Source organism: Protopterus annectens, chromosome 13.part0 (assembly GCF_019279795.1).
Source record: "Protopterus annectens isolate FY-2018-M chromosome 13.part0, PAN1.0, whole genome shotgun sequence".
NCBI lineage: Eukaryota > Metazoa > Chordata > Ceratodontiformes > Protopteridae > Protopterus > Protopterus annectens.
In genome coordinates this window covers 14462565-14487069 of record NC_056747.1, presented here as the reverse complement: position 1 = coordinate 14487069, position 24505 = coordinate 14462565, and the positions used below count along the sequence as shown (strand labels likewise).

General features: G+C 40.2%; 1 protein-coding gene across 1 annotated transcript in view; it reads right to left on the bottom strand.

Moving 5' to 3' along the window:
* The window catches only part of UBXN6 (UBX domain protein 6), a 1665022-nt gene that overhangs the window by 253657 nt on the left and 1386860 nt on the right, over positions 1 to 24505 (bottom strand). The window contains exon 8 of the mRNA XM_044090584.1: positions 13973 to 14192. Coding sequence (XP_043946519.1) covers positions 13973 to 14192 — 220 coding nt within the window. The remainder of the gene's footprint in view (positions 1 to 13972; positions 14193 to 24505) is intronic.

Sequence of the window (24505 nt, the reverse complement as noted above, 5' to 3'; positions counted from 1 at the left end):
AGGAATCTCCTTGCAGTCATCTGGGTGAGTTTTGCTAAACCTTTGAAGTATTGAGTTAACTTCTCTTGCTTGTCTTCTGTCAGGTAAGCCATCTGAGAGGCTGTGTCTAGTTTGGCTCCTAAGAAGATTATTTGCTGGGATGGCTGCAGTCTTGACTTTTGGAAGTTGACTGTGTATCCCAGAGCTTGAAGTAATCGTATGACATATTCCAGATTTTTTGTCAACATCAATTTGTCGTCCGCTTGTATGAGGCAGTCGTCCAGGTACGGGTAAATTTGTATACCCTGGAGCCTGCAATGAGCAATTACTGAAGCCAGGCATTTTGTAAACACTCTGGGCGCAGTAGATAAGCCAAATGGCAATGCTGAGAATTGAAAATGCTCTGGCCCTGCAAGAAATCTGAGGTATCTTCTGCAGCTGTGTCTGACAGGGACATGCAGGTATGCCTCCTTGAGGTCCAGAGTAATCAGCCACGACTCCTTGCCCAGCATGGGAAGGAGTTGCTGTAGAGTCAGCATTTTGAACTTTGGTACTATGAGAAAGGTGTTTAATGCGGACAAGTCCAGTATTGGTCTCCATTGAGTTTCTTTTCCAAAGGTGCATCCAGAAGTTTTGCTTTTACATGATCTGGTAGAGGTTGATCTTTTAACCAAGCATGTCTACGCATCACTGCCCCTGTCATAGCAGCCCTACATGAAGCTTCCAGTGCATCATATCCACACTGCAGGAAGTGATTGCTTACTTGCTGAGTGTTATGTACAGCTTCCTGCAAAGTCTTCCTGTCTAAAGGATCAGGAGAAGCTAATGTTTTTTGTAAATCTTCTAAGAGATAATCCTGATATTGGAACATATGAAAAAGGCAATTTAAAGCTCTCATAGATAAGGTAGTGGATGTGTAAACCTTTTTACCCCATCTCTCTAATGACCTTGCTTCCCTGTTGGAGGGCAAAGGATTTTTTGAGGTGGAGGCTGAAACTCCTTTAGGCCCCTGTGAAATAGTTTCCAAATCAACAGTATGGGCCCTGAAAAAATGGGAATGAGTTTCTGGGACCCTGTAATACCTGTCTGGCTTGGCTGGAGCAGGAGGGAGAGAATCAGGGGTAGCACTAGAGTCAGAATACAAATCATCCAGAACATCAAGTACAGGAGAAATAGCTAAGGGCCTGTGCTGAGGCTTCTTAAGGAAAGTCCTAAGGCGTTTCCTGGAATCAGAATATTCCTGGCCCTGCCACTTGAAATGTTCCCTCATGGTGTGCAGAACTTCCCCAAAAGAAATATCCTCAGGAGGGGAGGCCGAAGGTATGGAATCTTCTGCATCCGAGTCCTCATAGGTCTGGAAGAGCTCTTCCTGGCTATCAGAGTGGACAGAGCCCTCAGAGTCTTCATCTGAAGGAGTAGGGTCAGAGGGTTCAACCCGGGCCTTTATCAGGAGGAGGCTGGGATGCTCTCTCAGGATGGGTCTGTGAACCTCTAATCATGGAAATTAAATCAGCAGCCATGGACATAATTTGTGTCTCCGGAGTCGGCTGAGGTAAGGATTTAGAAGTAATATGCTTTGTTTTGCTGGCTGCCTTAGCCCTAGTGTAGGCCTTAATAGACATGGCCATAGGAGGCCTGGCAGCTCCACGAGCAGGAGTGACCTTGTCTACAGCAATGGTCTCGGGCATTTCCTCGGTTTCGGTATCCGGAGGAAAATCTATAACTGGCATTGGAGTAATGTCTGGAATCGGAGTCGTCGGTAATGCGGTGTCTTCAGTTCGGAGCGGTGGAGAGACCGTCTCAGAGGGAACCGGAGCACTCGCGCTAGGTTTTGGCGTGGAGTCGGTGGTAGACGCGGGCCGAGGATGTCAGTCCCGGTCTTTTCGCTTTTTGGGAGTTTGCGATGTCGGAAGATCCGGCAAATTTATCGCCGAAAAAATCTTCAGCGAACTCCGCCCGGCGCCTGAGAGTGCGCTTGTTGAAGCGAGCACAGGCTACACAGGCCGAGACGTCATGGTCTGGGCCCAGGCAAGGGAGGCAATAAGAGTGGAAATCCTTATGAGGTATTTGTTTACCACAAAAAAGACAATTGTTAACTTTTTCAGTAATTTCTGACATCGGCTGAGGCAAGAAAAGGTCCACAATGGGGTACTTAGCTTTTTTGATGACATCGGTATCGTAGAATACAGGAGCTGACCGACCGGCACTTGCGAACTGCTTCTGCTTCGGGCACCGCGCGGCAAGAAAGACTGAAGAAAACGGCGTCGGCTGATGCTTATATACTCCAGCCGCTCTGACGTCGGAGAGAAATGCGACATCAGCCGACGTCGGACCCAGACTTTGGAATCCGGCCGACCGAGGGCTGCCTGAGGCAGGACAACCCACATGTTATGACTGCAGTTGCATTCTTGAAGGACATCTGGTGTTGGATCTGCTAGAATAAGACAACATAACTGGTGTTGGATCTGCTAGAATAAGACAACATAACTGGTGTTGGATCTGCTAGAATAAGACAACATAACTGGTGTTGGATCTGCTAGAATAAGACAACATAACTGGTGTTGGATCTGCTAGAATAAGACAACATAACTGGTGTTGGATCTGCTAGAATAAGACAACATAACTGGTGTTGGATCTGCTAGAGTAAGACAACATAACTGGTGTTGGATCTGCTAGAATAAGACAACATAACTGGTGTTGGATCTGCTAGAATAAGACAACATAACTGGTGTTGCATCTGCTAGAATAAGACAACATAACTGGTGTTGGATCTGCTATAATAAGACAACATAACTGGTGTTGGATCTGCTATAATAAGACAACATAACTGGTGTTGGATCTGCTATAATAAGACAACATAACTGGTGTTGCATCTGCTAGAATAAGACAACATAACTGGTGTTGGATCTGCTAGATTAAGACAACATAACTGGTGTTGCATCTGCTAAAATAAGACAACATAACTGGTGTTGGATCTGCTAGAATAAGACAACATAACTGGTGTTGGATCTGCTATAATAAGACAACATAACTGGTGTTGGATCTGCTAGAATAAGACAACATAACGGGTGTTGGATCTGCTATAATAAGACAACATAACTGGTGTTGCATCTGCTATAATAAGACAACATAACTGGTGTTGGATCTGCTAGAATAAGACAACATAACTGGTGTTGCATCTGCTATAATAAGACAACATAACTGGTGTTGGATCTGCTAGAATAAGACAACATAACTGGTGTTGGATCTGCTATAATAAGACAACATAACTGGTGTTGGATCTGCTATAATAAGACAACATAACTGGTGTTGGATCTGCTATAATAAGACAACATAACTGGTGTTGGATCTGCTATAATAAGACAACATAACTGGTGTTGGATCTGCTATAATAAGACAACATAACTGGTGTTGGATCTGCTATAATAAGACAACATAACTGGTGTTGGATCTGCTAGAATAAGACAACATAACTGGTGTTGGATCTGCTAGAATAAGACAACATAACTGGTGTTGTATCTGCTATAATAAGACAACATAACTGGTGTTGTATCTGCTATAATAAGAAAACATAACTGGTGTTGGATCTGCTATAATAAGACAACATAACTGGTGTTGGATCTGCTATAATAAGACAACATGACTGGTGTTGGATCTGCTATAATAAGACAACATGACTGGTGTTGGATCTGCTATAATAAGACAACATGACTGGTGTTGGATCTGCTATAATAAGACAACATGACTGGTGTTGGATCTGCTATAATAAGACAACATGACTGGTGTTGGATCTGCTATAATAAGACAACATGACTGGTGTTGGATCTGCTATAATAAGACAACATGACTGGTGTTGGATCTGCTATAATAAGACAACATGACTGGTGTTGGATCTGCTATAATAAGACAACATGACTGGTGTTGGATCTGCTATAATAAGACAACATGACTGGTGTTGGATCTGCTATAATAAGACAACATGACTGGTGTTGGATCTGCTATAATAAGACAACATGACTGGTGTTGGATCTGCTATAATAAGACAACATAACTGGTGTTGGATCTGCTATAATAAGACAACATAACTGGTGTTGGATCTGCTATAATAAGACAACATAACTGGTGTTGGATCTGTTAGAATAAGACAACATAACTGGTGTTGGATCTGCTAGAATAAGACAACATAACTGGTGTTGGATCTGCTAGAATAAGACAACATAACTGGTGTTGGATCTGCTAGAATAAGACAACATAACTGGTGTTGGATCTGCTAGAATAAAACAACATAACTGGTGTTGGATCTGCTATAATAAGACAACATAACTGGTGTTGGATCTGCTATAATAAGACAACATAACTGGTGTTGGATCTGCTATAATAAGACAACATAACTGGTGTTGGATCTGCTATAATAAGACAACATAACTGGTGTTGGATCTGCTAGAATAAGACAACATAACTGGTGTTGGATCTGCTAGAATAAGACAACATAAGTGGTGTTGGATCTGCTAGAATAAGACAACATAAGTGGTGTTGGATCTGCTAGAATAAGACAACATAACTGGTGTTGCATCTGCTAGAATAAGACAACATAACTGGTGTTGGATCTGCTAGAATAAGACAACATAAGTGGTGTTGGATCTGCTAGAATAAGACAACACAACTGGTGTTGGATCTGCTAGAATAAGACAACACAACTGGTGTTGGATCTGCTAGAATAAGACAACATAACTGGTGTTGGATCTGCTATAATAAGACAACATAACTGGTGTTGGATCTGCTAGAATAAGACAACATAACTGGTGTTGGATCTGCTATAATAAGACAACATAACTGGTGTTGGATCTGCTATAATAAGACAACATAACTGGTGTTGGATCTGCTATAATAAGACAACATAACTGGTGTTGGATCTGCTATAATAAGACAACATAACTGGTGTTGGATCTGCTTCAGAAACCAGACAAATGAAGAGTAGAACAGGTTTGCAATCATGGTTCTGAGGACAGAAGGCAGCAGACACATTTCTAATAAAGAAGATCAAGTGCCTCCAGCATGTGCCTTACATGGACCAACTAAAATCCCTGTTACTATACTCCGTATCATACAGACTTCTTAGGGGAGACTTATGCCTGGCCTACAGAGCAACCCAAGACCCAAACCTAATGAACTTACTGCATATCCGTAAATCAAATGGGTCTAGGGCTACCCATTCCCGGGACTTAAACATGGCCTGTGACTTCAATAGGACATGCTGGAGGGATAGATTTATCTCTCAGCGACTGCCACGTCTTTGGAACAGGCTACCAATTCAAGTGAAACAGCACTTCTTTGACACTGTTCAAGAGAAACCTGGATGAGTGGATGAAGCACCATAAATTCTACAAGGATAGTGCCCACAACCACCCTCCTGGAAATGGGCAGTCATCACTAAATGCAATCTTGGGTATTGACTAGCATTTCTATAGTATTACATTGGGATAAAACAGCTAGGCTTAAAATGACCTCCAGGTCAGTAGCCTAGTAATCACCTATGATCTTATGAAAGAATTAGAAAAATGATAAGAAAAAAGTCTAAGAACAACAGAATACAATACGGGTTAATCATCAAATAAAAATTTGTTGCAGAACAGCCTCTGTCACCTGATGACCATGTAAGACTCGTCAGTGTTTAAATTATCTCCTTATTGGGAAAATCTCCATTATTTTGGGTTACTTAAACTACCCTTCCATAAACTGGGACACTTACACCTTCAATGTAGGATTTACACACAAGTTCCTACAATTAATAACAAATATTCTCTTGAGCAGTTTGTAAACAAACCTTCTACAGGACACAACACTGCAAACCACCAGATTCTTACAAATATGGCAGCCTTCCACTCGACTTCTCTGGCATTTCTTTCCAACTACAGGGGATGTCACTGAATATCTTCTTCTTCTTTCGGCTTTTCCTGGTCAGGGGTCGCCACAGCAGATCATCTGTCCGCTCATGATTGGCAATGGAGTTTTACGGTGTTGAGTTGCCAGCCCGGTGCCCAACCTTCCACAGAAGACACACAAATGCACACACTCACACCTAGGGCCAATTTTAGAGTGCCCAATCCACCTACTGCATGTCTTTGGGATGTGGGAGGAAACCGGAGCACCCGGAGGAAACCCTGTGGTTACTGCAAAGGAAAGAATTTCCTTAGATTATGTAGATCCCAAACTCTTCTTCTCAAAGAAAATATCAAAAACATTACAAAACAAGTAAATAAACAAAACACTATCAGATATATTAAAAGAGCTAGGGCTGGTTTTTGAAGCTAAAGATAATTATAAATCCCTCTTCAGCTATTTTAAAAATCAAGAAACAATACTCTCCATTGCTCTGAACTTATTCATTAATGAACAAAACAATTTACTTCCAGCTTCACCCAAGCTCAGAAATATCCAGATTTCTTATTTCACCAAATATCTCTAAAAATCATTTATTGAAAGTGCTTAGCACACCAAATATAGTTCTTCTACAGGACCTAACAATGTAGCTGGTTGTCGAATAACAGTGTTAAACCTGCCTTCGCAGACCTACTTCTTAAGCTGTTTAACCTAAATTCAGCCACTGATTTTGTCCACATTGAATGGTGGACTGCAGTGATGATGCCCTTACAAACAGGAAATTACAGACGTATCAGCCTTACAAGCCACATCTGCAAAGTCATACAATGTATTATAATGGACTTCATAAACTATGATATCAAGAACCTTGTTAGACGTGACCCACAACAGTTTAGTTCTGTGAATGACAGGATACTTTCTACTGAATTTGTTGAACTTCTTTGAATGGGTTGACGGAGGCCATAGACTCCCATCATGGGGCCAATGTAGAATACCTTGATGTGGCCAAGACCTTCAACGCCGTTACCCTTGCCGGAATTATGCAGAAGCTATCTGCTTTAAAATGAACTTGTATGTGGTAAGATGAATATCAAGCTTACTGAAAGATGGAACCCACACATGCTGCAGATTCCTCATCAGAAGGTAAGAAAGTGACAGCAGTGTCTCAGTGCTCAGTGATGAAAAGTCTCCTTTTTGGTATTTAGTTCTCTTACCTCCAAATAGACAGCCAAGACCTCTGGCTAAGAAAGTTTGCAGGCAAGTGAAAACTGGGAATTGTTAAGTCACCCCCCCCAATACCAAAATCTGTCAGAATGAACACTGCCAAGTAAACTTGTGGTGTTCTAAAAATGAGCTCCCATTAAATACTAAAAAGTGCAATATCATTGCTTTTGTTAGACACCACACTACTACAAAATAAAAATGTAGGGATGATCTAGGAACTTGGGTTGGTAATTCCTTCTATTTTGATCATCATATCACAATAGTTGTTAGGAAATCATTTTACTTAGCCCAGCTAATTGCAAAAGGAATTTCATTCAGTTCAAAAAGTAATCATTCCCTTATACTCAACGCTGATTAGACGTTTACAATTACAATTACATAGACAATTATTCGTATGTAGTTTATTTACTATGTGAAACTATTAGAAAGACCCCAAAGGTTTCTAATCAAAATGATCACAGGCCTAATGTCACTACGCTATCAAGAGAGGATGGAAACTTTATCCCTTTATTCAGTGTCCTATACACTTTTGAAGGAAGACCTGATCTCTCTCTCTCTCTCTCTTTTATAGTGCAATTACAGATCTAGTTACTGTATCTCTGCAACTCCAATGGCTCCATCAATACTAGATCCAGACATGTAAATGTTCACAGACAGATAAAACACAATGGAAGGACAGGTTTATAACCCACTGACTCCCACACTTTTGGAATAAACCTACCCTGCATGTTAAGCAGTACAACTCAGGATCTTCTTTTAAATGTAACCTAAGTGACGGGACAGGCACCTACAAGTTTACTAAAGACTTACTGGTATGGCCACCTGAAGAAAGGAGGTGTGGCCTAAGGGAGGGCACTGGCAAGGCATAAATGGTCATGAGACTCAGTGGCCTAGCAATATCTATGAATCTATAATGCTATTTCAAGGGAGGTAAAAGGATTACAGCGCCATAAAAACTACAAGGCAAGTATGTCTAAAGAACGTGTACAAAGCAACACATTAACCTCAAGTGATGAGCATATGCACACTGCAAAATACTAACCTCGAGTGATGAGCATATGCACACTGCAAAATACTAACCTCAAGTGATGAGCATGCACACTGCAAAATACTAACCTCAAGTGATGAGCATATGCACACTGCAAAATACTAACCTCAAGTGATGAGCATATGCACACTGCAAAATACTAAACTCAAGTGATGAGCATATGCACACTGCAAAATACTAAACTCAAGTGATGAGCATAGGCACACTGCAAAATAATAACCTCAAGTGATGAGCATATGCACACACCAAAATACTAACCTCAAGGGATGAGCATACGCACACACCAAAATGCTAACATGCGAAGAGCGGATCCACACTGCAAAATAGTAACCTTGAGTGAAGAGCATATGTACACTGCAAAATACTAACCTCAAGTGATGAGCAAATGCACACTGCAAAATACTAACCTCAAGTGAAGAACATATGCACAATGCAAAATACTAACCAAGTGATGAGCATTTGCACATTGCAAAATGCTAACCTCAAGTGATGAGCATATGCACACTGCAAAATACTAACCTCAAGTGATGAGCATATGCACACTGCAAAATACTAACCTCAAGTGATGAGCATATGCACACTGCACAATACTAACCTCAAGTGATGAGCATATGCACACTGCAAAATACTAACCTCAAGTGATGAGCATATGCACACTGCAAAATACTAACCTCAAGTGATGAGCATATGCACACTGCAAAATACTAACCTCAAGTGATGAGCATATGCACACTGCAAAATACTAACCTCAAGTGATGAGCATATGCACACTGCAAAATACTAAACTCAAGTGATGAGCATATGCACACTGCAAAATACTAACCTCAAGTGACGAGCATATGCACACACCAAAATACTAACCTCAAGTGAAGAGCGGATGCACACTGCAAAATATTAACCTTGCGTGAAAAGCATATGTACACTGCAAAATACTAACCTCAAGTGATGAGCATATGCACACTGCAAAATACTAACCTCAAGTGACGAGCATATGCACACTGCAAAATACTAACCTCAAGTGACGAGCATATGCACACTGCAAAATACTAACCTCAAGTGACGAGCATATGCACACTGTAAAATACTAACCTCGAGTGAAGAACGTACGCACACTGCAAAATACTAACCTTGAGTGATGAGCATATGCACACTGCAAAATACTAACCTTGAGTGATGATCATATGCACACTGCAAAATACTAACCTCAAGTGATGAGCATATGCACACTACAAAATACTAACTTCAAGTGATGAGCATATACACACTGCAAAATACTAACCTCAAGTGATGAGCATATATAGACTGCAAAATACTAACCTCAAGTGATGAGCATATGCACACTGCAAAATACTAACCTTGAGTGATGAGCATATGCACACTGCAAAATACTAACCTCGAGTGATGAGCATATGCACACTGCAAAATACTAACCTCGAGTGATGAGCATATGCACACTGCAAAATACTAACCTTGAGTGATGAGCATATGCACACTGCAAAATACTAACCTCGAGTGAAGAACATATGCAAATTGCAAAATACTAACCACAAGTGATGAGCATATGCACACTGCAAAATACTAACCTCAAGTGATGAGCATATGCACATTGCAAAATACTAACCTTGAGTGACAAGCATATGCACATTGCAAAATACTAACCTCAAGTGATGAGCATATGCACACTGCAAAATACTAACCTCAAGTGATGAGCATATGCGCACTGCAAAATACTAACCTCAAGTGATGAGCATATGCACACTGCAAAATACTAACCTCAAGTGATGAGCATATGCACACTGCAAAATACTAAACTCAAGTGATGAGCATATGCACACTGCAAAATACTAACCTCAAGTGACGAGCATATGCACACACCAAAATACTAACCTCAAGTGAAGAGCGGATGCACACTGCAAAATATTAACCTTGCGTGAAAAGCATATGTACACTGCAAAATACTAACCTCAAGTGATGAGCATATGCACACTGCAAAATACTAACCTCAAGTGATGAGCATATGCACACACCAAAATACTAACCTCAAGGGATGAGCATATGCACACACCAAAATACTAACCTCAAGGGATGAGCATATGCACACACCAAAATACTAACAAGTGAAGAGCGGATTCACACTGCAAAATAGTAACCTTGAGTGAAGAGCATATGTACACTGCAAAATACTAACCTCAAGTAATGAACAAATGCACACTACAAAATACTAACCTCAAGTGATGAGCATATGCACACTGCAAAATACTAACCTCAAGTGACGAGCATATGCACACTGTAAAATACTAACCTCGAGTGATGAGCATATGCACATTGTAAAATACTAACCTCGAGTGATGAGCATATGCACACTGCAAAATACTAACCTCGAGTGATGAGCATATGCACACTGCATAATACTAACCTCAAGTGACGAGCATATGCACACTGTAAAATACTAACCTCGAGTGACGAGCATATGCACATTGTAAAATACTAACCTCAAGTGATGAGCATATGCAGACTGCAAAATACTAACCTCAAGTGATGAGCATATGCACACTGCAAAATACTAACCTCAAGTGATGAGCATATGCACACTGCAAAATACTAAACTCAAGTGATGAGCATATGCACACTGCAAAATACTAACCTCAAGTGATGAGCATATGCACACTGCAAAATACTAACCTCATGTGATGAGCATATGCACACTGCAAAATACTAAACTCAAGTGATGAGCATATGCACACTGCAAAATACTAACGTCAAGTGACAAGCATATGCGCACTACAAAATACTAACCTCAAGTGAAGAGCGGATGCACACTGCAAAATATTAACCTTGCGTGAAAAGCATATGTACACTGCAAAATACTAACCTCAAGTGATGAGCATATGCACATTGCAAAATACTAACCTCAAGTGATGAGCATATGCACACTGCAAAATACTAACCTCAAGTGATGAGCATATGCACACTGCAAAATACTAACCTCAAGTGATGAGCATATGCACACTGCAAAATACTAACCTCGAGTGATGAGCATATGCACACTGCAAAATACTAACCTTGAGTGATGAGCATATGCACACTGCAAAATACTAACCTCAAGTGATGAGCATATGTACACTACAAAATACTAACCTCAAGGGTTGAGCATAAGCACACACCAAAATACTAACCTCAAGGGTTGAGCATATGCACACACCCAAATACTAACCTCAAGTGAAGAGCGGATGCACACTGCAAAATATTAACCTTGAGTGAAGGGCATATGTACACTGCAAAATACTAACCTCAAGTGATGAGCATATGCACACTGCAAAATACTAACCTTGAGTGATGAGCATATGCACACTGCAAAATACTAACCTCGAGTGATGAGCATATGCACAATGCAAAATACTAACCTCGAGTTAAGAACATATGCACACTGCAAAACACTAACCGAGTGATGAGCATATGCACACTGCAAAATACTAACCTCGAGTGATGAGCATATGCACATTGCAAAATACTAACCTCGAGTGATGAGCATATGCACATTGCAAAATACTAACCTTGAGTGATAAGCATATGCACATTGCAAAATACTAACCTCGAGTGATGAGCATATGCACACTGCAAAACACTAACCGAGTGATGAGCATATGCACACTGCAAAATACTAACCTCAAGTGATGAGCATATGCACACACCAAAATACTAACCTCAAGTGAAGAACATATGCACATTGCAAAATACTAACCTCGAGTGATGAGCATATACACATTGCAAAATACTAACCTCGAGTGAAGAACATATGCAAATTGCAAAATACTAACCTCAAGTGATGAGCATATGCACACTGCAAAATACTAAACTCAAGTGATGAGCATATGCACACCGCAAAATACTAACCTCAAGTGATGAGCATATGCACACTGCAAAATACTAACCTCAAGTGACGAGCATATGCACACTGCATTATACTAACCTCAAAGTGATGAGCATATGCACACAGCAAAATACTAACCTTAAGTGACGAGCATATGCACACTACAAAATACTAACCTCAAGTGATGAGCATAGGCACACTGCAAAATACTAACCTCGAGTGATGAGCATATGCACACTACAAAATACTAACCTCAAGTGGAGAGCCTATGCACACTGCAAAATACTAACCTCAAGTGAAGAGCATATGCACACTGCAAAATAGTAACCTCAAATGAAGAGCATATGCACACACCAAAATACTAACCCTCAAATGAAGAGCGTATGCACACTGCAAAATAGTAACCTCAAGTGAAGAGCATATGCACACTGCAAAATACTAACCTCAAGGGATTAGCATATGCACACTGCAAAATACTAACCTCAAGTGATGAGCATATGCACACTACAAAATGCTAACCTCAAGACAGGTTCCCCACTTTCAGTAAGGCATAACATGTCAGGTTGGGAAATGAACTTGCAGATATCCATCCAACCTTCAAGGTTAGTCTTGAAGAAGGCAACAATGTCAGTCTGCTAAACATGCAGGAGCAATCTATGTTCGACATGAGACAATTAGAAATGTTATTTTACAGAAAGTTTTGCAGCTGTGTCAAAACCAATGAATCAATTCATGAATACAAGGAAAAGGTGGCTACCTTTATGAGAACTCCGGGTGAGTGTTCGGGTGTTATACAAGTAGGACCCGCAGCTTATTCAGTATGTAGATAAGCTTATTCTGTACACAGATATCAAAATACGGTAATTTTTACATTGATGTATGTCTTTATAAAATACTACAGTTTTTAAAGTCTTTGTAGGTTCTATCTGCTCTACTTTGACATGAATGGCTCACTGGTAGTGTTTTATTTACTTACAGATGATTTAAGCATTGTGCTGTCTCACTTACTTTCTGTAATTCTGATCCCCAAAGTTTGTTTTAGATGTTACAATGACATAAAACACAGTCAGGTGTTCACTTTAGTGCTCTTGATCACCTACATTTAAAAGACACTCACAGGTGCACAGGTGTGTACCTGGCTAATGGCCCTGGAGCCTTTACAAGCCTAGCCCATAGGATTACCCTGGCATCATGCCACCCGATATTAGTTCCCACTGCCTCTGTCGAGTACAGCCACTGGAGTGATCATTTAAAACACACTCACAGGTGCACAGGTGTGTATCAGGCTAATGGCCCTGGAGCCTTTACAAGCCTAGCCCATAAGATTACCCTGGCATCGTGCCACCCGACATTAGTTCCCACTGCCTCTGTCGAGTACAGCCATTGGAGTGATCATTTAAAAGACACTCACAGGTGCACAGGTGTGTACCAGGCTAATGGCCCTGGAGCCTTTACAAGCCTAGCCCATACGATTACCCTGGCATCATGCCACCCGACATTAGTTCCCACTGCCTCTGTCGAGCACAGCCACTGGAGTGATCATTTAAAAGGCACTCACATGTGCACAGGTGTGTACCTGGCTAATGGCCGTGGAGCCTTTACAAGCCTAGCCCATAGGATTACCCTGGCATCATGCCACCCGACATTAGTTCCCACTGCCTCTGTCGAGTACAGCCACTGGAGTGATCATTTAAAAGACACTCACATGTGCACAGGTGTGTACCAGGCTAATGGCCCTGGAGCCTTTACAAGCCTAGCCCATAGGATTATCCTGGCATCATGCCACCCGACATTAGTTCACACTGCCTCTGTCGAGTACAGCCACTGGAGTGATCCCCAGGGTGAATTTTCTATTTCCATTCACTCATCAAGATTTCAAGAACTCAGAGTTTGCTTAGGCAATATATCTCTTTGTGGACAATATCACTTCCACAGTACGTAGCATAAACACTACTGCTTTTTGTATTTACCTCATCTGCTGCTCCCGTTTAATCTCCTCTGCAGTAAGGTTGTAAAAATCATCAGGCAGTTCAAAGCTTGCAGCCGTGGGTGAAGGTTTAAAAATTTGCAGCTGGCGATCCAGTTTGGCACGCACTGGCTCACCTCTGAGCAGCTTCTCTTTATGCAGTTTGAGCTCTTCAAGTTTACCAAGAACATCATCGCTCAGTACATAAAAATCTTCTTCATTCTCTAGAGTAAAAATGTGTACACAAATCAGAACTACTTCATGCAATGCATTTATAAAACAGCTAAGCAAAGATGGCAAATGGTTTGCTAAGTTCCAGTTGCCATAAGACAAGCTTTGAAATGATATCTACAAAATCAAAAAACACAGTCTAACTACTAAATACAGACTGTTAAACTTGTCCTTACGAAGACACACAGCAGTAAATGCACATTATTAGTTCATCATAATTGCTGCTTCCTTAAAACTGCACCCTGAATATCTACTTAAATTACTGTACTTTGCTAATGACACCAATAATATGATGCCTTTACCCACGACATCCAGGAATAACGCTTACCCATGGCATCCAGGATTAAGATTACCTTCAGTGAGCATTTACCTATAACAATATATGTTCCAATTCCTTATGCAGTAGCCTTTAGACTACATAGTTTGCTTCCTGCCTAGGAAACAACTGGTCAGCTTCAAAAAGCTCTGCACCCCCCGCCCCCCACAACACACCTTCATTCTGACTACTGATAAGCTAGCTTCAAGGAAGGCAATCAGCATTCAGAGTGATGATTACAGAACTTTCTTCCCCATACACAGAAACAGAGACAGAGAGAGAAGAGCAAAAACATCCTGAATCAATAAACAATAATAAAAAACATAAACTAGAAGCACATATAACATTACTTTACATTACAACTACAACTATATACAAGAGTAGGGGGACAGTGGGTGGGTGTGGCTACTGCAGCAATGAGGAGTTCAAACATTTATTATGTACAAGTCCATAGGGGGACAGTGGGTGGGTGTGGCTACTGCAGCAATGAGGAGTTCAAACATTTATTACGTACAAGTCCATAGGGGGACAGTGGGTGGGTGTGGCTACTGCAGCAATGAGGAGTTCAAACATTTATTACGTACAAGTCCAAAGGGGGACAGTGGGTGGGTGTGGCTACTGCAGCAATGAGGAGTTCAAACATTTATTACGTACAAGTCCATAGGGGGACAGTGGGTGGGTGTGGCTACTGCAGCAATGAGGAGTTCAAACATTTATTACGTACAAGTCCAGCTTACACAACTGTACTATGTTCAGCACTCCTATTCATACCCAAACATTTATTACGTACAGGTCCAGCTTACACAACTGTACTATGTTCAGCACTCCTATTCATACCCAAACATTTATTACGTACAGGTCCAGCTTACACAACTGTACTATGTTCAGCACTCCTATTCATACCCAAACATTTATTACGTACAGGTCCAGCTTACACAACTGTACTATGTTCATCCCTCCTATTCATACCCAAACATTTATTACGTACAGGTCCAGCTTACACAACTGTACTATGTTCAGCACTCCTATTCATACCCAAACATTTATTACGTACAGGTCCAGCTTACACAACTGTACTATGTTCAGCACTCCTATTCATACCCAAACATTTATTACGTACAGGTCCAGCTTACACAACTGTACTATGTTCAGCACTCCTATTCATACCCAAACATTTATTACGTACAGGTCCAGCTTACACAACTGTACTATGTTCATCACTCCTATTCATACCCAAACATTTATTACGTACAGGTCCAGCTTACACAACTGTACTATGTTCATCACTCCTATTCATACCCAAACATTTATTACGTACAGGTCCAGCTTACACAACTGTACTATGTTCAGCACTCCTATTCATACCCAAACATTTATTACGTACAGGTCCAGCTTACACAACTGTACTATGTTCATCACTCCTATTCATACCCAAACATTTATTACGTACAGGTCCAGCTTACACAACTGTACTATGTTCATCACTCCTATTCATACCCAAACATTTATTACGTACAGGTCCAGCTTACACAACTGTACTATGTTCATCACTCCTATTCATACCCAAACATTTATTACGCACAGTTCCAGCTTACACACCTGTACTATTTTGATCACTCCTATGCATACCCAAACATTTATTACGCACAGGTCCAGCTTACACAACTGTACTATGTTCATCACTCCTATTCATACCCAAACATTTATTACGTACAGGTCCAGCTTACACAACTGTACTATGTTCAGCACTCCTATTCATACCCAAACATTTATTACGTACAGGTCCAGCTTACACAACTGTACTATGTTCATCACTCCTATTCATACCCAAACATTTATTACGTACAGGTCCAGCTTACACAACTGTACTATGTTCATCACTTCTATTCATACCGAAACATTTATTACGTACAGGTCCAGCTTACACAACTGTACTATGTTCATCACTCCTATTCATACCCAAACATTTATTACGTACAGGTCCAGCTTACACAACTGTACTATGTTCATCACTCCTATTCATACCCAAACATTTATTACGTACAGGTCCAGCTTACACAACTGTACTATGTTCATCACTCCTATTCATACCCAAACATTTATTACGTACAGGTCCAGCTTACACAACTGTACTATGTTCATCACTCCTATTCATACCCAAACATTTATTACGTACAGGTCCAGCTTACACAACTGTACTATGTTCATCACTCCTATTCATACCCAAACATTTATTACGCACAGGTCCAGCTTACACAACTGTACTATGTTCATCACTCCTATTCATACCCAAACATTTATTACGCACAGGTCCAGCTTACACAACTGTACTATGTTCATCACTCCTATTCATACCCAAACATTTATTACGCACAGGTCCAGCTCACCCAACTGTACTATGTTCATCACTCCTATTCATACACAAACATTTATTACGTACAGGTCCAGCTTACACAACTGTACTATGTTCATCACTTCTATTCATACCCAAACATTTATTACGCATAGGTCCAGCTTACACAACTGTACTATGTTCATCACTCCTATTCATACCCAAACATTTATTACGCACAGGTCCAGCTTACACAACTGTACTATGTTCATCAATCCTATGCATCCCCAAAGAGATATTACGGACAGGTCCAGGTTACACAACAGTACTATGTTCATCACTCCTATTCATACCCAAACATTTATTACGCATACAGGTCCAGCTTACACAACTGTACTATGTTCATCACTCCTATTCATACCCAAACATTTATTACGCACAGGTCCACCTTACACAACTGTACTATGTTCAGCACTCCTATTCATACCCAAACATTTATTACGTACAGGTCCAGCTTACACAACTGTACTATGTTCATCACTCCTATTCATACCCAAACATTTATTACGACAGGTCCAGCTTACACAACTGTACTATGTTCATCACTCCTATTCATACCCAAACATTTATTACGCACAGGTCCAGCTTACACAACTGTACTATGTTCATCACTCCTATTCATACCCAAACATTTATTACGCACAGGTCCAGCTTACACAACTGTACTATGTTCATCACTCCTATTCATACCCAAACATTTATTACGCACAGGTCCAGCTTACACAACTGTACTATGTTCATCACTCCTATTCATACCCAAACATTTATTACGCACAGGTCCAGCTTACACAACTGTACTATGTTCATCACTCCTATTCATACCCAAACATTTATTACGCATAGGTCCAGCTTACACAACTGTACTATGTTCATCACTCCTATTCATACCCAAACATTTATTACGCACAGGTCCAGCTTACACAACTGTACTATGTTCATCACTCCTATTCATACCCAAACATTTATTACGCACAGGTCCAGCTTACACAACTGTACTATGTTCATCACTCCTATTCATACCCAAACATTTATTACGCACAGGTCCAGCTTACACAACTGTACTATGTTCATCACTCCTATTCATACCCAAACATTTATTACGCATAGGTCCAGCTTACACAACTGTACTATGTTCATCACTCCTATTCATACCCAAACATTTATTACGACGCATAGGTCCAGCTTACACAACTGTACTATGTTCATCACTCCTATTCATACCCAAACATTTATTACGTACAGGTCCAGCTTACACAACTGTACTATGTTCATCACTCCTATTCATACCCAAACATTTATTACGTACAGGTCCAGCTTACACAACTGTACTATGTTCATCACTCCTATTCATACCCAAACATTTATTACGTACAGGTCCAGCTTACACAACTGTACTATGTTCATCACTCCTATTCATACCCAAACATTTATTACGACAGGTCCAGCTTACACAACTGTACTATGTTCATCACTCCTATTCATACCCAAACATTTATTACGTACAGGTCCAGCTTACACAACTGTACTATGTTCATCACTCCTATTCATACCCAAACATTTATTACGCATAGGTCCAGCTTACACAACTGTACTATGTTCATCACTCCTATTCATACCCAAACATTTATTACGACAGGTCCAGCTTACACAACTGTACTATGTTCATCACTCCTATTCATACCCAAACATTTATTACGCACAGGTCCAGCTTACACAACTGTACTATGTTCATCACTCCTATTCATACCCAAACATTTATTACGCACAGGTCCAGCTTACACAACTGTACTATGTTCATCACTCCTATTCCTACCCAAACATTTATTACGCACAGGTCCAGCTTACACAACTGTACTATGTTCATCACTCCTATTCATACCCAAACATTTATTACGTACAGGTCCAGCTTACACAACTGTACTATGTTCATCACTCCTATTCATACCCAAACATTTATTACGCATAGGTCCAGCTTACACAACTGTACTATGTTCATCACTCCTATTCATACCCAAACATTTATTACGTACAGGTCCAGCTTACACAACTGTACTATGTTCATCACTCCTATTCATACCCAAACATTTATTACGACAGGTCCAGCTTACACAACTGTACTATGTTCATCACTCCTATTCATACCCAAACATTTATTACGCATAGGTCCAGCTTACACAACTGTACTATGTTCATCACTCCTATTCATACCCAAACATTTATTACGCACAGGTCCAGCTTATCCAGCTTACACAACTGTACTATGTTCATCACTCCTATTCATACCCAAACATTTATTACGCACAGGTCCAGCTTACACAACTGTACTATGTTCATCACTCCTATTCATACCCAAACATTTATTACGCACAGGTCCAGCTTACACAACTGTACTATGTTCATCAGCACTCCTATTCATACCCAAACATTTATTACGTACAGGTCCAGGTTACACAACTGTACTATGTTCATCACTCCTATTCATACCCAAACATTTATTACGCACAGGTCCAGCTTACACAACTGTACTATGTTCATCACTCCTATTCATACCCAAACATTTATTACGCACAGGTCCAGCTTACACAACTGTACTATGTTCAGCACTCCTATTCATACCCAAACATTTATTACGCATAGGTCCAGCTTACACAACTGTACTATGTTCATCACTCCTATTCATACCCAAACATTTATTACGCATAGGTCCAGCTTACACAACTGTACTATGTTCATCACTCCTATTCATACCCAAACATTTATTACGCACAGGTCCAGCTTACACAACTGTACTATGTTCATCACTCCTATTCATACCCAAACATTTATTACGCACAGGTCCAGCTTACACAACTGTACTATGTTCATCACTCCTATTCATACCCAAACATTTATTACGTACAGGTCCAGCTTACACAACTGTACTATGTTCATCACTCCTATTCATACCCAAACATTTATTACGTACAGGTCCAGCTTACACAACTGTACTATGTTCATCACTCCTATTCATACCCAAACATTTATTACGCATAGGTCCAGCTTACACAACTGTACTATGTTCATCACTCCTATTCATACCCAAACATTTATTACGTACAGGTCCAGCTTACACAACTGTACTATGTTCATCCCTCCTATACATACTCAAACATTTATTACGTACAGGTCCAGCTTACACAACTGTACTATGTTCAGCACTCCTATTCATACCCAAACATTTATAACGGACAGCTCCAGCTTACACAACTGTACTATGTTCATCACTCCTATTCATACCCAAACATTTATTACGTACAGGTCCAGCTTACACAACTGTACTATGTTCATCACTCCTATTCATACCCAAACATTTATTACGTACAGGTCCAGCTTACACAACTGTACTATGTTCATCCCTCCTATTCATACCCAAACATTTATTACGTACAGGTCCAGCTTACACAACTGTACTATGTTCATCACTCCTATTCATACCCAAACATTTATTACGTACAGGTCCAGCTTACACAACTGTACTATGTTCATCACTCCTATTCATACCAAACATTTATTACGTACAGGTCCAGCTTACACAACTGTACTATGTTCATCACTCCTATTCATACCCAAACATTTATTACGTACAGGTCCAGCTTACACAACTGTACTATGTTCATCACTTCTATTCATACCAAACATTTATTACGTACAGGTCCAGGTTACACAACTGTACTATGTTCATCACTCCTATTCATACCCAAACATTTATTACGTACAGGTCCAGCTTACACAACTGTACTATGTTCATCACTCCTATTCATACCCAAACATTTATTACGTACAGGTCCAGCTTACACAACTGTACTATGTTCATCACTCCTATTCATACCCAAACATTTATTACGCACAGGTCCAGCTTACACAACTGTACTATGTTCAGCACTCCTATTCATACCCAAACATTTATTACGTACAGGTCCAGCTTACACAACTGTACTATGTTCATCACTCCTACACATACCCAAACATTTATTACGCATAGGTCCATCTTACACAACTGTACTATGTTCATCACTCCTATTCATACCCAAACATTTATTACGTACAGGTCCAGCTTACACAACTGTACTATGTTCATCACTCCTATTCATACCCAAACATTTATTACGCACAGGTCCAGCTTACACAACTGTACTATGTTCATCACTCCTATTCATACCCAAACATTTATTACGCACAGGTCCAGCTTACACAACTGTACTATGTTCATCACTCCTATTCATACCCAAACATTTATTATGTACAGGTCCAGGTTACACAACTGTACTATGTTCATCACTCCTATTCATACCCAAACATTTATTACGTACAGGTCCAGCTTATGCAACTGTACTATGTTCATCACTCCTATTCATACCCAAACATTTATTACGCACAGGTCCAGCTTACACAACTGTACTATGTTCATCACTCCTATTCATACCCAAACATTTATTACGTACAGGTCCAGCTTACACAACTGTACTATGTTCATCACTCCTATTCATACCCAAACATTTATTACGCACAGGTCCAGCTTACACAACTGTACTATGTTCATCACTCCTATTCATACCCAAACATTTATTACGCACAGGTCCAGCTTACACAACTGTACTATGTTCATCACTCCTATTCATACCCAAACATTTATTACGTACAGGTCCAGCTTACACAACTGTACTATGTTCATCACTCCTATTCATACCCAAACATTTATTACGCACAGGTCCAGCTTACACAACTGTACTATGTTCATCACTCCTATTCATACCCAAACATTTATTACGTACAGGTCCAGCTTACACAACTGTACTATGTTCATCACTCCTATTCATACCCAAACATTTATTACGCACAGGTCCAGCTTACACAACTGTACTATGTTCATCAGTCCTATTCATACCCAAACATTTATTACGCACAGGTCCAGCTTACACAACTGTACTATGCTCATCACTCCTATTCATACCCAAACATTTATTACGCACAGGTCCAGCTTACACAACTGTACTATGTTCATCACTCCTATTCATACCCAAACATTTATTACGTACAGGTCCAGCTTACACAACTGTACTATGTTCAGCACTCCTATTCATACCCAAACATTTATTACGCATAGGTCCAGCTTACACAACTGTACTATGTTCATCACTCCTATTCATACCCAAACATTTATTACGTACAGGTCCAGCTTACACAACTGTACTATGTTCATCACTCCTATTCATACCCAAACATTTATTACATACAGGTCCAGCTTACACAACTGTACTATGTTCATCACTCCTATTCATACCCAAACATTTATTACGTACAGGTCCAGCTTACACAACTGTACTATGTTCATCACTCCTATTCATACCCAAACATTTATAACGGACAGCTCCAGCTTACACAACTGTACTATGTTCAGCACTCCTATTCATACCCAAACATTTATAACGGACAGCTCCAGCTTACACAACTGTACTATGTTCATCACTCCTATTCATACCCAAACATTTATTACGTACAGGTCCAGCTTACACAACTGTACTATGTTCATCACTCCTATTCATACCCAAACATTTATTACGCACAGGTCCAGCTTACACAACTGTACTATGTTCATCACTCCTATTCATACCCAAACATTTATTACGTACAGGTCCAGCTTACACAACTGTACTATGTTCATCACTCCTATTCATACCCAAACATTTATTACGTACAGGTCCAGCTTACACAACTGTACTATGTTCATCACTCCTATTCATACCCAAACATTTATTACGTACAGGTCCAGCTTACACAACTGTACTATGTTCATCACTCCTATTCATACCCAAACATTTATTACGTACAGGTCCAGCTTACACAACTGTACTATGTTCAGCACTCCTATTCATACCCAAACATTTATTACGTACAGGTCCAGCTTACACAACTGTACTATGTTCAGCACTCCTATTCATACCCAAACATTTATTACGTACAGGTCCAGCTTACACAACTGTACTATGTTCATCCCTCCTATTCATACCCAAACATTTATTACGTACAGGTCCAGCTTACACAACTGTACTATGTTCATCCCTCCTATTCATACCCAAACATTTATTACGCACAGGTCCAGCTTACACAACTGTACTATGTTCAGCACTCCTATTCATACCCAAACATTTATTACGTACAGGTCCAGCTTACACAACTGTACTATGTTCAGCACTCCTATTCATACCCAAACATTTATTACGTACAGGTCCAGCTTACACAACTGTACTATGTTCATCACTCCTATTCATACCCAAACATTTATTACGTACAGGTCCAGCTTACACAACTGTACTATGTTCAGCACTCCTATTCATACCCAAACATTTATTACGTACAGGTCCAGCTTACACAACTGTACTATGTTCATCACTCCTATTCATACCCAAACATTTATTACGTACAGGTCCAGCTTACACAACTGTACTATGTTCAGCACTCCTATTCATACCCAAACATTTATTACGTACAGGTCCAGCTTACACAACTGTACTATGTTCATCACTCCTATTCATACCTAAACATTTATTACGTACAGGTCCAGCTTACACAACTGTACTATGTTCAGCACTCCTATTCATCCCCAAACATTTATTACGTACAGCTCCAGCTTACACAACTGTACTATGTTCATCACTCCTATTCATACCCAAACATTTATTACGTACAGGTCCAGCTTACACAACTGTACTATGTTCAGCAGTCCTATTCATACCTAAACATTTATTACGTACAGGTCCAGCTTACACAACTGTACTATGTTCATCACTCCTATTCATACCCAAACATTTATTACGTACAGGTCCAGCTTACACAACTGTACTATGTTCATCCCTCCTATTCATACCCAAACATTTATTACGTACAGGTCCAGCTTACACAACTGTACTATGTTCAGCACTCCTATACATACCCAAACATTTATTACGTACAGGTCCAGCTTACACAACTGTACTATGTTCATCACTCCTATTCATACCCAAACATTTATTACGTACAGGTCCAGCTTACACAACTGTACTATGTTCATCACTCCTATACATACCCAAACATTTATTACGTACAGGTCCAGCTTACACAACTGTACTATGTTCAGCACTCCTATTCATACCCAAACATTTATTACGTACAGGTCCAGCTTACACAACTGTACTATGTTCATCACTCCTATACATACCCAAACATTTATTACGTAACGGTCCAGCTTACACAACTGTACTATGTTCATCACTCCTATTCATACCCAAACATTTATTACGTACAGGTCCAGCTTACACAACTGTACTATGTTCATCCCTCCTATTCATACCCAAACATTTATTACGTACAGGTCCAGCTTACACAACTGTACTATGTTCAGCACTCCTATTCATACCCAAACATTTATTACGTACAGGTCCAGCTTACACAACTGTACTATGTTCATCACTCCTATTCATACCCAAACATTTATTACGTACAGGTCCAGCTTACACAACTGTACTATGTTCATCACTCCTATTCATACCCAAACATTTATTACGTACAGGTCCAGCTTACAC